Source organism: Trifolium pratense, linkage group LG4, assembly GCF_020283565.1.
Source record: "Trifolium pratense cultivar HEN17-A07 linkage group LG4, ARS_RC_1.1, whole genome shotgun sequence".
NCBI classification, from domain to species: domain Eukaryota; kingdom Viridiplantae; phylum Streptophyta; class Magnoliopsida; order Fabales; family Fabaceae; genus Trifolium; species Trifolium pratense.
In genome coordinates, this window is record NC_060062.1 from 19,993,356 (window position 1) to 20,008,441 (window position 15,086).

Genomic DNA, 15,086 nt, shown 5'->3' on the forward strand with positions numbered 1-15,086 from the left:
ATACATGAGTTTTGGGGTAGAATTTTCATAATACCAACATTACCCTTGCTTTTTTTAGTAGCAACAAAAATCTTTTATTAACAAACTCACCATAACATAAGGCGTATCTTTTTTTTTGGTACATAAGTTAGACACAGGCAGGCGCGGAACGCGCCTGCCTGGCCCGCTAGTTCCTTATTAATACAATCTCATGCTTATAAAAAAAAATCCTAAAACTATCCGTCACGCAGTTTTTAATGTTGATGTCTAATTTTAAATTAATGGCTGATTTTTTTTTTTATCAAGTAATTTAGTGGTTAGAAAATTCACCTTAAAAGTGAATAAGTGAAGTGTCCCAAGTTCAAACACGGGCTCCTGCACATATAGTGCGATATCCCTACCAACTGAACTAAGTTCACGGGGATATGGCTGAAATATTTTTATACCCTTATTACTGTTTTATAAACAACAAAACAAACAATTGAAATAGGATTTCCAAGAGGGTTTTCATAAAGCCAATTCAAATTGGGGATTTATGCATGACGATCTATAACAAGCAGTGTTAAATGCCTCAAAAAATCAAACTTTTTTTTTTGAGATTTTTTGTTTTAATTCCAATTTTTTTTTTTTTTTTTTTAAAGATACGAATTCTTTTTTAGCAAATTAACTCTACATTTTTTAGGAGGAGAATGTGGAAAATCACATGACAATATCAATTTCGTGCTGATCAAGAAATCGTCATTAAAAAAATGTTGATTAAGAAATCATGAGTTACAGTTTAAAATGTGTTAAGAAAAATATGTCTAAATATTTTTTGAATAAATTTAAATATACTAGTTTAGAATTATATTTAAAATATGATAATATTAGAATTTAAGATTCAGCATAGAATATTTAAGATTTGATTAGAATGTATAGGATTAGTTAGTTTTTCTTAAAGAATTTATATGCCAAAGATTTTTTTAAAGATTAGTTAGTTTTTTTTTTTTTTTAAAGATTTAAAAAAGATTTAAAAGATTTAAAAAAATTTAAAAAAGATTAGTTAGATTCTAGAATTTATTATATGATTTAAAAGTTTGTTTTTTATTTGTAACTCTCTCTATATATATATATATATGTCATATGATGAAATAGCATAAAATAAAAGTTTGAATTTGAGAAGAATTTTCTTTCTCGCCCACCAAATTCCAGAACGTATCAAAAAATCAAAATGACGGAAAACGGAAAAGCGGCGAAGGTTCCGGTGGACGGAAAACGTAATATTCTGATAACGAGTGCTTTGCCTTACGTCAACAACGTTCCTCATCTCGGCAACATCATTGGATGTCAGTAACTTGTTCTTCTCTTTTTCTTTCTTTCTTTCTTTCTCAATTCAATCGCAATTTCTTCCATTGAAACAGTGTCTCTCTGTTTTATTTTGCTCAGGCGTTTTGAGTGCCGACGTGTTTGCTCGTTACTGTCGTTTGAGAGGTTACAATGTTATATACATTTGCGGTACTGATGAATATGGAACTGCTACTGAAACTAAAGCTTTGACGGAAAATTGTTCCCCTAAAGAAATTTGTGACAAGTATTATTTCGTTTCTTTCCTATTTATTTAAGTTTTCCCTTTTTAAGGTTCACATGGCACGTTTAAGGACACTCAAAATTTTAAAGTATTTTTTTTTGTTTATTAGCCGAGGATCGAACCTATGTCCTACGACATACTACCCAGACCTTTCATCCCTGGACCAAACCTACTGACTTGGTTTATTTAAATATTAAGTTTAAGTAGAGAAAAATAACTAAAAATATTCTTAGGGCCGTTTGGATTGACTTATTTTTTAGTTTATGCAAAACAACTTATATAAATAAATAAGCTTGTCAAGATAGTTTATGAGAAAATAAGTTATAAAGATACAATTTTTGTTAGTGAAAACTTATAAAATAACATAAAACTTTATTTATTTGCATAAGTTATTTTCATAAGCTCAAAAATAATTCTATTCCAAACAGACCCTTAGTGGCCAAAGTTTATAAAAGTTACTCTCAAGGAACTCAACAAATTTTTCAAAAGCTCTACATTGTTTTCTTTATCAAATAAGCTACTTATGTTTTGGAGAGCTTTTTCTAATTTGTGTTTGGACCAACTTTTGTTTAAAAGGAGAAGTCAAGTTAAAATAAAGCTTCGCCAAACATACACTTATTAATTAAGTGTTTATGTATATCTCTATAACAAAAAGTCAAAAAGATAAAATATTTTTGTATAAGCTATAAGCTGTTTTTATAAGCTATCTTGTAGAGTTTATGAAAATAAGCTGAAAATAACTTATGGACTTGTCATACGCCTTATAAGCTTTCTCAAACTATCTAACAAGTGTTTATGCCACCCTTCTTTATCTTTTGGTGTTAAAAGGCTCAAAGTAGTGTCATTGTTGCTTCACTAGCCCCTAGTCATTGGCAATATGATATGTTTCAGTTGTTATTTAGTGTTTTTGATCTAAAGATTTAAACTTAACTACCATTTGGTAACTCATTGTGTAGGTACCATGCTATTCATAAGGAAGTTTATGAATGGTTCAATATAAGTTTCGATAAATTTGGGCGGACCTCTACACCTGAGCAAACTGAAGTTTGCCAGTCAATTTTCAAAAAGATATTTGATAACAAATGGCTATCTGAGAGAACAGAAGCACAGGTGCTTAGTTGTTTCCCTGTGTTATTTTTCTTGCAAAGATTCTTTATTATGCTTTACTCAAATGCCTATCAAATTGCAGTTATACTGTGATACATGTGAAAGGTTCTTAGCCGATCGGCTAGTGGAAGGTACCTGCCCGCACTGTGAGTATGATCCTGCTCGAGGAGACCAATGTGACAAATGTAGCAAGGTTCTTGGTCCAATAGAGTTGAAGAATCCCAGGTGTAAGGTAGTAAACCTCCCGGCTAGATTTTGATATTATGTCTTGCTAATTAGTAACTAATTATATCTTTCCTATTCATGGAATCATTTTTGTGCCATATGTTTGATTTTCGTGGATGATCTTAGGGTATTGAATGGATATGTATTGAAACTTTTAGTAGCTTTGATTTTTTTCATTGCAGTCTATGTTCCTTGCCATTTTGTTTTTCCTTCTATGGTTATTCTTTTTCATACTCCAGTTCAGTTCACATGTTTATTTACTTGTCATATTCCAGTTCAGTTTTCTAGTTGTTTGTGAGGTTAGACAAGTTTTAAGGCGAGATCTTTTGGCATCTGTGACAGGTTTGTACAAAAAGTCCTCGTCTTCGTGATACAGATCACCTCTTTATTGAGCTCCCTCTATTGCAAGATAAATTGGAAAAGTACATCAATAAGATGTCCGTGGACGGATCATGGTCTAAGAATGCTATTCAAATAACAAATTCATCGCTCAGAGATGGATTAAAACAAGTTTGTATTACCAGAGATCTTAAGTGGGGGGTTCCTGTTCCGCATGAAAAATACAGTAACAAGGTTAGCTTTTCCATTGGGTCTTTACACAAGTTAATTTTTATTTTTTTTAGTTCAGTAATTTTATAAACTATTTTATTTAAATTGGAAGGTCTTCTATGTTTGGTTTGATGCACCGATTGGATATATATCAATCACGGCATCCTACACACATGAATGGGAGAAATGGTGGAAAAACCCAGAGAATGTGGAGCTGTATCAGTTTATGGGAAAGGACAATGTGTTATTCCACACTGTAAGTAATTATCTTTATGCAATTTAAGGTTTTCATAGTTATTATGTCCAGTGTTGTCAAATAGAAACACTATAGCGGAGCGGATTTTGATGAATCTTTATGTTTTTAGAAACAATTTATGTCCTGGTTCTGCACCGGGTTATCAACCACGCGCCAAAGTTGCATTCTTTAGCTGATATTTGTGTGTCTACTGCATCCAAATAATTTCTGCCTAAAACAGTCAAATAATTTGATGACCAAATTTTTTTAATTCTCTTTTATAAACGCTCAAAACCCCACCATTATATTCAGTGTTTCATTTGTGTCAAATTGGAATCATTTTTTTTGTAAGTTTGCTTCTTAGTACTGAATTTGACACCTCTTTCATTGCCCTTATTTAATGCCAATGGATCTCTTCATTGTTTGGAATCTTGGTGTAGCAGCTATTTGCTCAATGAATTTTTATAACAAAAGCAACGTGAACTAGCTTTTCTTTGCGTGATAGACTGGGTTGCATTTTATGGATATTGGGGAAATATTTCTTTGGTAACTGATGGAATTTATTCTTCAGGTATGTTTTCCATCTTACCTACTCGGAACCGGTGAAAGTTGGACTTTGATGAAGACTGTTAGTGTTACTGATTACTTGAAGTATGAAACAGGTTAGTAATCTGTTTGGCAATCGGTGAACAACGAATATTGACAGATATCTAAAGGTTCATTTGGTTTAAGAAAATATTTTAGGTTTTAATTTCTTATTTTCTCTTTTAATTTCAAAACAACAAACTTATTTTCATTTTTAACATCAAAACTACCATCTTTGTTTTAGTTTGTTTCCTGTTTTCTAAGCCTTTTACAAGAAATGGCGAAAACAATTTTTTTGTATGCACCAATTTCTATACAAATATTAGATAACAAGGAACAAAGTGAAACTAAAGTGGCAGTATTGTAGAAGAAAATGAAAACAGAAAGTTTTCTGAATCCAAACAGACACAACATTGAATAAGTTATGATGTTTATGATTTGACCATCTTAAAGTAACAAAATTTTACTTACGTGATTTGTAGGCAAGTTTTCTAAAAGCAACGGCGTCGGGGTATTCGGTAACGATGTGAAAGATACTAATATTCCAGTTGAAGTATGGAGATATTACCTTCTCATAAATAGGCCGGAGGTGAATTGAGTTCAAACATATCTTATTAACACTTACAGATCTTGAAGAAAAAAATATTCATTTTCTCTCCTGTCACTGAGTACATGGTGTGTGTTTATGCATTTGTAGGAGGGATCAGATGCAGACTTTACATGGCCTGACTTGCAAGCAAAATTAAATAACGAGTTGCTGAATAATTTGGGAAACTTCGTCAACCGAGTTCTGAGTTTCATTGCCAAACCTGCAGGTTGGTTGAGCTCTTTTGTAATTTTTCTCTTGAAATCTCTGCTGATTAGTTGCTACAAATATTTAAGAATTACATACACGAGTATGTTTCTTGGAGCTATCGACCAATACTTGTCCTTATCATAGTATTTGGGAAGGCAGAAGATCTATATCTATTATTCCTTTCTTCATTATTGCCACTTTATTGAAGTTGATTTTTTTGCTACTTTTCATTGAATTTACGTATTTTGTCTTGTAAAGGTGTAGGATATAATTCCATTATTCCCAATGTTCCTGATGATGTAAGCGGTGACTCGCATAATCCAACCAAAGAATTGGCCGATAAAGTTTCTGCATATTTGGATCAATACATAGAAGCAATGGAGAAGGTTGGTAATATCCCTTTTCAAATAGCATGATATTGTAGGGTCTGTTTGATCATGTTCTTATTTTATTTTGAAAACTATTTTAGACAGTTTTTGAAATGTTTTTCATAACAAAGCAGAGAAATCTATTTGGTGATATGATAATTTAAAAACATTGTAAACGTGAGGGAAAAACGCATGAAATAAGTTATATACAGCATTTCCCACCGGAATGCACTATTTTACTTCTAATCTGCTTATTACCGCAGTCTGATGGTATTTCTTATTGTAAATCTGTGAAGGTTAAACTAAAGCAAGGATTAAAAATTGCAATGAGCATATCTAAAGAGGGGAATGCATATTTGCAGGTAACTTTAGAATTGCTACATTATCTATTTCTGTTTCCATCCCACCCCAAATATTCATTCATACTATTTCTGTTAAATGACTGTCTAAGCTGCTTCTTAATTTCTTGTGCAATTTACTTTGTAGCAAACCAAATTTTGGCGCCTTTACAAGGAAAACCAATCTCTCTGCTCCCTTGTTATCAAATCTGCTGCTGGAATTGCATACCTTCTTGCTATTTTACTGGAACCTTTTATGCCATCTTTCACTCTTGAGGTAAAATAACTCTCTTCCTCTTTTGTTAGTATTTTGTTTACTTATTTCTGGGCATTGTTGATACTTCTTTGTTTTCTTGTCGGTAAAGGTATTTAAGCAGCTCAATTTGTCTCCGGAGATACATCTTTCACTTTCTGATGATAAAGATATTGATAGAGTAAGAAGACCTTGGGATATCCTAAGTGCTGGTCATAAAATTGGAATACCCAAGCCATTGTTCAGAGAGCTGAAAAATGAAGAATTGGAGTTCTACAAGAATAAGTTTGCAGGGAGTCAAGCTGATAGGATTGTACGTGCAGAGGCGGAAAAGGCTGCCGAGCAATTGAAGAAAACAACAATTGTTGCAACAGATGGCAAAGGGAAGAAGAAAAACAAGTCTGCTGCTCAACAATTTTAAAAACAAGTCTGCTGCTCAACAGATAGCAAAATCATGTTTGGATTGATGCATTACTATTTTGACTGTAATTTGACATCTAGGATAGTATAAGGAAAATGATAAATACAACGAAGGATTTTTCCACGAATTCATCACGATAGTGTAATTTAACCACATAATACCACACCTAGATTCCACCAAATCCGGGATTTATGTGTTAACAAAACTGCTTTGCCATTGTGTTGTATATAGGCATTCTGAAATTTCACGAATCGTCTATTCACTGAATATAGCACTTCTGTTAGTATATATAAGGTCAACCTTTTGTCTATTATCCAAGTTTGAAGTAAAATCGAGTGCTCTCTTTTGAGATGTTGAGAGTTGATTCTTGCTGGGTTTTTACATCCATAAACTTAGTATGTAGTTATAAGTAGAAAATGATTTTATTATGTTAAAAAAAGTTTTGTCGTTAGAAGTAAAATGATATTTAAAACCAAATGGTAAAAAAAGTTTTGTTGTTAGAAGTAAAATGATGTTTATTTTTTGCCAAATAATTTATCTATAAATAAATAGGAGAGAAAAAATACATTAAAGAGAGTCTACAAAAAGGAGTACAAGAAGTACTAAGTCCCCAAAGAAAAAGAAAAATACAATGAACTCAGAGATAGAAAATTCCTAAGGCGTCCCTGGACTAGACAACCACCAAAGAAACATCAAACGGCCAAAAAGAGAGAAATATAATAAAACAAGAAAAGAAGACAAAAAGTAAGCTCATATCCCACCAAGACCATCCCAATATCACCACCACACAGAACTCTAACGATTCAAGCACAAAATAAGTTGCACCTCTCATTCATAAAGGGAGCAATGGCCGAAAGTGTTTTGACCAGATACCACTTCCAAAAAAAACGTTTCACCCTATCAAACAAGTATTCAATAGATGAAAATCATGCAACAAAGATTAGGTCATTTTGAAAAATTCAGATCAACCAAATAATAGAGCATGCTAACAACCACCCTAAATGAGCTCCCCTACCAATACTCATCCCTAACAAAAAATCAAACAAATATATTATCCCCTTAAACAAAACACATCAGAACTCTAACCACCTAAAAATAGAGTACCTTGCCTAATGAATGAGGAAATGATTGAACCAGCATATAGTACTATATTAGATAGAGTTTGGATGAATTAAGATGCTTATAATTAATATTCCCACGAATCAAACGAGTTGTATACAAATGACTAGACCTCCCCCACACTATTTATTCGATTTCTTTTAAAGCATAAATTTAATTGGCTCTTTTAAGAGTTGGATTACAAATGGATACGATCGATCAATCAACTTTTTATGTTGCGTGACTTTTGCAATATATGCATGCATGGTTGTAAAGTTTTAGAATACCAGAAAAGTCACGTTTCTAGCAGAGAATATTCATTTACCTGCAGCTACCACGGTTCAAAATATATATATATTGCATAAATTAAAAGGTTCATCACATCAAAATTCTCTTCATACTACTAGCTACTTGTATGCTAACTATTCATAATGTTGCCTCGAATATACTTTTATTTCTATAATATTTAGATAACTTGGTTTTTAGTCCATTTAATATGAACTAGCTACATACAAGGACTAAAATGTAATTAATACACACACATATTTGAGGGACTAAACCAAAATATTAATGATAAAAAAAAGTATTTGCAAAAGGTTAAAAACAAAAAATTTAAAGGGTTAAAAGCGAAAAACTATTTATTATAATGGCAAAGACCTCACCCTATATAAGAATTAAAATTAAAATACAAAGAAATTTAGAAAACCTCACCCTATATATGAATAAGATCCTACCTCTAATAAACAATTGAAGGGTCGACATATCATTTATAGTAAAGGCAAAGACCTCATTTTCTATACCCAATATCCATTTCTAAGATAGAATTTTAAGTTTCTTTACAATTCTTGGAATTTTTTATAATGGCAATATGTACATATATTTTTTTAAACCCCTATTAATCCCAAAAAAAAAAGGTTCATTTGTTTCTCCGATTAATCTTAATAGCCCACACAAATGAAAAACAATAACATCCTTTTCTTTGTTGGAAAAAAAAAAGAACAACATCTTTTTTTTAGCTTCTACAAAAAAACATATCATTTTTTCTTTCCATCATCCACCAATTACACACAACAAATACAACTGAAACAAATCCTTTAAATCACAAACCGAATATCCAGCTAATCACAAACAACATATATGCCAATTAATACGGTTAAATTTTTTAAAAATATCTTATATTTATCCATTTGATCGTTTATTATCTCATTTTACCTATTTTTTCTTTAAGTAGTTAAAGAATTTTTTACATAACAATAGTTGATATCATTTTACAAATTTTCTAAAAAGACCCACACAAAAAGGTGTTACACATACATTGTAGTCAACCTATACTTGAATATAAGTATTCTTTTGCTGTTCAAAAGAAGAAAAAGAAAACATTAACCTCATACTATATGAGAGAGCATCTCAAATGCTTTTAAAAAGAGAGAGCTAGCCTCTCAAATTAACCCCATATATATATATATATATATATATATATATATATATATATATATATATATATATATATATATATATCCATTATAAGGTTAAAATGATACAAATGATGAAAATAATAAAGAAGAATAGTAAACACAAAATGAAATTGCAGATCATCGAAAAATAAAATATAGCAAAAAAACAAACTCAAAACCAATCAAAATAATAAGGAAAAAAAGCAAACACAAGTCATTTAGTAGCATAGAGAATGGCTTCTGCTACTATTACTACTTCTATGCAACAAGTCATGAACAAATATCTAAGTATTGGCAATGCAATATCACAATGATCTCATCACATCATATATCTTTTGCCATCAATAAGAAACGAGCTAGCCATGCCTCTTGCTATTTCCCTCTAAGGAAACACACATCATGATTGAATGGTAGAACCCCCATCTTTGTATATAGCTTATAGGGTAAGATGATGAGAAAAACTATCCATCATATACAAAAAGTTAAACGGTACTACTCAAGTAATCATGTTGCTTACTTTTTCCATACCTCATGTATTGTGTCATGTCATGGGGTAATCATCATAACACAAAGTTTTTAGTTTCTAATTAATCATTTTTCGTCTTCTAATTGTCTTCCATTTTCCCATAAAAAATAAGATATTGAATCATGCAAGTTAAATATTGTAACAATTAAGGCAAAAACCCTAACCCTAAACATATTAGGTACTTTTTCCACCATCAACAAGAACAATCCTAAGGATCAAAAACAATGCAAACCATTAATGTGGATGACATGATAAAAAAGAAGAGAAAAAAAAAGGAAGTACCAAAATGGGAAGAAAATCTAGTTAGAATTGAGAATAAATAACATCATAAAAGGAAATTAACAAGAAAAAGTTAAAAGGCAACAAAATCATCAGAATCTAATAAGGGTACATTCATGATATAATAATTATTATATATAAATAAAAGGAAACTCTAATTAAAAAGTCTCAATTGTCTCATATGAACACATGCCAACTGAAGTATGGTTTCACTTACACTAGAAATAACCTTCAAAACACAAAGAACTTCAGAGGCACAGGCTCAGAAAGAGTTTTCCATAATCATATGATCAGTTAAAGAACCTTAAATCTTAATTAAATACTACTAGCTACAAGATAAGATTAATTAATATACAAGTCAAATAATATTATTAACTAATAGCATAAATAAGTACCATTTTATCCTAAATATAAAAGAGAGTTTAAGTAACAAAAGTTCATGTATCTGGTCTAGACGAAATACATAAGCTTTTATTGACTTAATTGTCTCTTATATTTAGGATCAGATGAAATATAATTAACCAACCAACATACATCTTCATGTACTTGAAGTTCCATCTCCAACTCGAACTCCAGCTCTAGCTCCTCCCATCTCCATTGGTACAATCATGTCCTGAAGAAGTCCTCCATGGTTCCTCACCAGATTATCTTCACCATAATTCACTTGATTTTGAAGCAACCCACCAAAAGATGCTGAAGAGTCCATAAAATTATCAGCAGAGTTAACAACACTCACAGGTGGAGCAGTGTTGAAGGAGTTGTTATAGTCATTATTATATAACAAAGATGGCACTGGTTGCTGCTGCTGACGCACATTCTGATTCTGATCTAGAAATTGTTGATACTGTTGATATTGAGACATTGCAACTTGGTTTCCAACAACAGCATCACCAACACCGCTAGTTATATTCTGGTGTTGGTGAATCTGTTCTTGAAAACCAGAAGGATTGTGCATCATCCCAAAGTTAGCAGCATGCATCCTTTCCGGGGAATAGTGGATGTGATTGCCTTCATAGCTGGTTAGCACCACGGAAGCTTCAGTGGCCGAACGCTCTATACGCTTCTTCACCTCACAACCAATGGCGGTGCAACGGTAATAACTCCTATTTTGCATACCAAGTAATATAACAAATATATTTAAGTTTGATTGGAAAAGTTAAATTAGAGAATATGTGTACTTATATTGATATAAAGAGAATAAAAAAAAAATTGATTTTAAACATAGCCTTGGATCTAAGTGCAAGAGAATCAATTGCATCCACTTGCACTCAGATCTAACGATCTAACGGCTTTGCAGTAAGCTGCATATGAATCATTATATTGATTTGATTGATGTTGTTTAGACATATACCTTGGATAAGGGCTGTTTTTGACAGGTTTTTGACCATACTTGCGCCACTTATAACCATCATCCATATGATCAACATCGGTCCTTGTCTTGAAAGTAATTCTTGGTGCTCTTTGCTTATTGTTCTTCCTCTTCCTTGCAGGTTTCACCCTACCACACAAACATATATAAAGATTAATCATTTTCAGCTTAATTAAGTAAATCAAAACAATATTTTAATGATTTTATTCTGTTTCTTTTTTTATTGTCAAACTAATATGAATATAAAAAACAGCAAAAACACATGGAAATGACACTGACAACAACAGTAAAAAACCCGGAAATTCCGCTCAACACACTTCATCATCATCCTCAATCTCCTCGTCTGCAACTGTAACTGGTCTTTCTTCTTTTTTTTCTCTTTTTAGTGAATTTATGAAATAAATGAAATCAAAAAAATAATCTTTTTGTACTCACTGTTTCTTAGTCTGATCTTGTTGATCATTTTGATTCTCCACTAATCTGATCCCATGAACTCCATTTTTATCACCTGGTTCTTCAAATCCAAGTTCATCTTCATTCTCTGCTACTGATTTGTTAGCAACACCAGCTTCATGGGAAGACGAAGAAATCGACGACGAAAGAGAGACAGGGGTGGCTGGATTATTCAAAACCTCGGAGGTTGCGGTCGGAGACGGTACCGGTAGAGGAGGCAGCTGCATGTCATCATCAGTGGTGGGGAGCCAATCGAATAAAGTTGAAGAAGTAGTGAATTCTTGTGTACTTAACAAGTCCATGTAACCAAAGGAAGAAGCTTTTTGATGATGATGATGATTATCATCAGATTGTGATGGTGGAGGAATCATATCAAAGATACTGTAAGATGGTAAAGCTGGTGAAAAAGGGAAATTGATTATGCAACTTTCTTTGTTCTTCTTGTTTGGAATCTCATCCAAAAATGCTGCTGCCGAAGAATTCGCCATGTCTTGATGGATCACTTAATTAGCTTCTCTCTCTTTTCTCACTGTTTTGTTTTCATGAACTGTGTACTCTGTGAGTGCTATGCTATATAACCTTTGCACATATTCCTCAGCTCTCTCTCTCTCTCAATCTCTTCTCTCTCTCTTCTCACTTATTTAATATTGAATCTGTCTGTTTTAACGCAAAAAAAGTGAGCCTCTTTATTAATTCAAGTTTGTATATGAGTAGATGACAAAAGGGAGGAGAAGAAGATGACATATGAAAAGGACATTTTGGGGATTTTAGTTTGTTTTAGTAAATTAAAATTTGGTTCCCCTGAGATAATTTTAAGCTTGACTTTTGTCCTTATGTTAGTCGGTTCATTGAGTTTGAGTCGGTGAAATATGGATCTGGATCTACTTATATTATTCAGTTTTATTTTCATTGAGTTTGAGTTGGTGAAATATGAATCTAAATCCACTTATATATATGTCATTCAGTTTCATTTTTATTGAGTTTGAGTCATTGAATATGGATTTGGATCCACTTATGTTATTCAATTTCATTTTCATTGAGTTTGAGTGAGTGAAATATGGATATCTTAATCCATATATATATGTTATTCAGTTTCATTTTCATTGAGTTTGAGTCGGTGAATATGGATTTGCATCCACTTATGTTATTCAATTTCATTGAGTTTGAGTAGTGAAATATGGATATATTAATCCACTTATATATGTTATTCAATTTCATTTTCATTGAGTTTGAGTCGTTGAAATATGAATATCTGAAATCACTTATGTTATTTAGTTTCATTATCATTGAGTATGAGTCGATGAAATATGGATCTAAACCCACTTATATTATTTGGTTTCACTTTCATTGAGTTTAAGTCTATAAAATATGGATCTGAATACATTGATGTAATAACTATACACAATTTCGTACTGTTTTTAATACATCAACTGTCAATTTGACCAAAGCCAACGCAAAAGACTGATTAATCCATAGTTGATGACTCAAAGAACCAACATTAAAAACAAATAAAAAAAACTTCATGACTAAAATGGATTCCAAAAATAACTTAATGCGGGTTTAGTATCACGTTGATTTTGTCGCGCGATGAATTGTCGTGGTTTATATGATGACTTTGGTGACAAATCTATTATGATATCAATCATGCACGTAAAGGACTATTTTGTCGCATTTTGTCGCATGATGAAATCGTTGTGGTTTTATAAAAATTATTTATGCGGTGTTTGTTTGATAATATATGGTAATTTTTGCGACAAATCTAGCAGGATACCAATCATGCACCTAAGCGATCAAAATTATATAATTTACTAAGTAAATATTGAATAAACAACCAAATTAGTCGCTTACTCCGTAAGACAATCTCGAATTTTTTTATTTTATTTATAAATTTTTCGAAATATTTTTGGCTTTATTAAATTGTCAAATTAGTCCATATATTTTAGTACTTACTATCAACTTGGTCTTTAAGTTGGTCCCCTAAGCCCTAACTATTCGTTCAATGACTAATATATGAATAAAATTTAACAAAATTATGAATTTTTTAAAATATTTATAAAGTCAGAAATTCATTACAAAATCGAAGTTGATTTGATTGTTTATTAAAAAAAATTCATCCGGTCACTATTATAAATAAAATTAATATTTATGGTACATTGAAATGTATATCAACCATATTATGAATTAAATACATCAATTTTTATTATTATATTTTTTTCTTTCACCACTATTTTAATCTGGTTCGAGGGTCAGTTTTAACATCAAGTAGTTTTAGCTTTTTTCCGTTCGCAGTTGCAGATAATCGAATAGTAGTCCACCCTATCAATTTTCAATTTTTGAATAATGCTAGCAACACACTCTTTAACAAACACACTCCAACACACTCTCTTTTATTAGTTGAAATTCACATGGGTCCCATAAAAAAATGTGGACCCATTTAACTTTTATGGGACCCATATAAATTTTAACCAATAGAAGAGAGTGTGTTAGAGTGTGTTTGTTAAAGAGTGTGTTGGTAGCACTCCTCTATCAATTTTCAATTTTTTAATGTAAAAAAATCAAATTTATTTAATTGTTTTAGTTTTGTTTTTGGAGTGTGAAAGAAGTTTTTGGATTGGTTGGGTTGGGTTGATAATTTGGAAAACAGGTTGGCTTGGGAGGTTTCCCACCATTGCGGTGGTGACCGGGAACCGCCGGTTTAAAGACGGGTTCACTGCAAAAAGAGGACCATGAATGGGTCCCATTTCACGCGGTTATTTGACTGGTAACCGGATTAAGTGTGAACGGGGTTGAGTGTCCACGTGGGATTGTTAGTAAAAAGGTTTTACGCTCTCTGTTCCACCGCATGTGATGGGTCTCTCTCTCCCTTTCATTTTTTCATTTTCTTCTTCTTCTTATCTAATCTAACGTTACTTTTGTTTCATTTTAATGCACTTGCGCAATATATGAGCACCTATATCGGAATCTACGGCACAAAAAATGAAAAGTAGTATTACTTGATCATCAACACAAATTAAAAGTACTTGTTTTGTAATATGAGTACATTTAAGTTAGCCCAGATATCATATTATATATGTATGATGAGTTTGAATTTTGGACGTTCATTTATTCATTTTAAGTGTATAATTTTTAGTTATATTAGACTACTTGATATAAAAAATACTTGTTTTAAGTTTTTTTGTTTTGGTTTTTACCACTAGTTTAATCTGGTTCGGGGTCAGTTCTCACATTAAGTGGTTTCAGTCCCCTCCTGATCGTAGTTGCGGTGATCGAATTGTGATCCTCTCTACCAAGTTCAGTGTCAATCACCACTAAATCAACTAACGATTGATTTGTTTTAAGTTTCTCTTCCTATTGGGTATGTAGAAAATTTAAGACAACAAAATGATTTCTTCAAAAAGACAACAAAATGAATGATCTGAGTTCAAATGGTTCAAATATATATTTTATTCAACGAACTTATAAAGTGTTTTGTTTATACTCAAAA

At 31.8% G+C, this 15,086-nt stretch overlaps 2 protein-coding genes across 2 annotated transcripts; one reads left to right on the forward strand and one right to left on the reverse strand.

The window, feature by feature from the left end:
- Positions 1-1,111: 1,111 nt before the first annotated feature.
- On the forward strand, positions 1,112-6,665 carry LOC123921722 (methionine--tRNA ligase, cytoplasmic-like). The gene is made up of 13 exons (XM_045974375.1): positions 1,112-1,304; positions 1,405-1,549; positions 2,503-2,656; positions 2,736-2,885; positions 3,221-3,451; positions 3,540-3,683; positions 4,234-4,324; positions 4,730-4,836; positions 4,945-5,062; positions 5,302-5,429; positions 5,708-5,773; positions 5,898-6,026; positions 6,115-6,665. Exons 1-13 carry the CDS (start codon positions 1,190-1,192, stop codon positions 6,421-6,423), a joined length of 1,887 nt encoding a protein of 628 aa, XP_045830331.1. The 5' UTR covers positions 1,112-1,189; the 3' UTR covers positions 6,424-6,665.
- A 3,188-nt stretch (positions 6,666-9,853) lies between these two features.
- Positions 9,854-12,280, reverse strand: LOC123921794 (WRKY transcription factor 71-like). The gene is made up of 3 exons (XM_045974472.1): positions 11,585-12,280; positions 11,132-11,278; positions 9,854-10,883 (listed from the first exon to the last, which is right to left on the reverse strand). The coding sequence occupies exons 1-3, from the start codon at positions 12,088-12,090 to the stop codon at positions 10,319-10,321; spliced, it is 1,218 nt and encodes a 405-aa protein (XP_045830428.1). The 5' UTR covers positions 12,091-12,280; the 3' UTR covers positions 9,854-10,318.
- Positions 12,281-15,086: the final 2,806 nt, after the last annotated feature.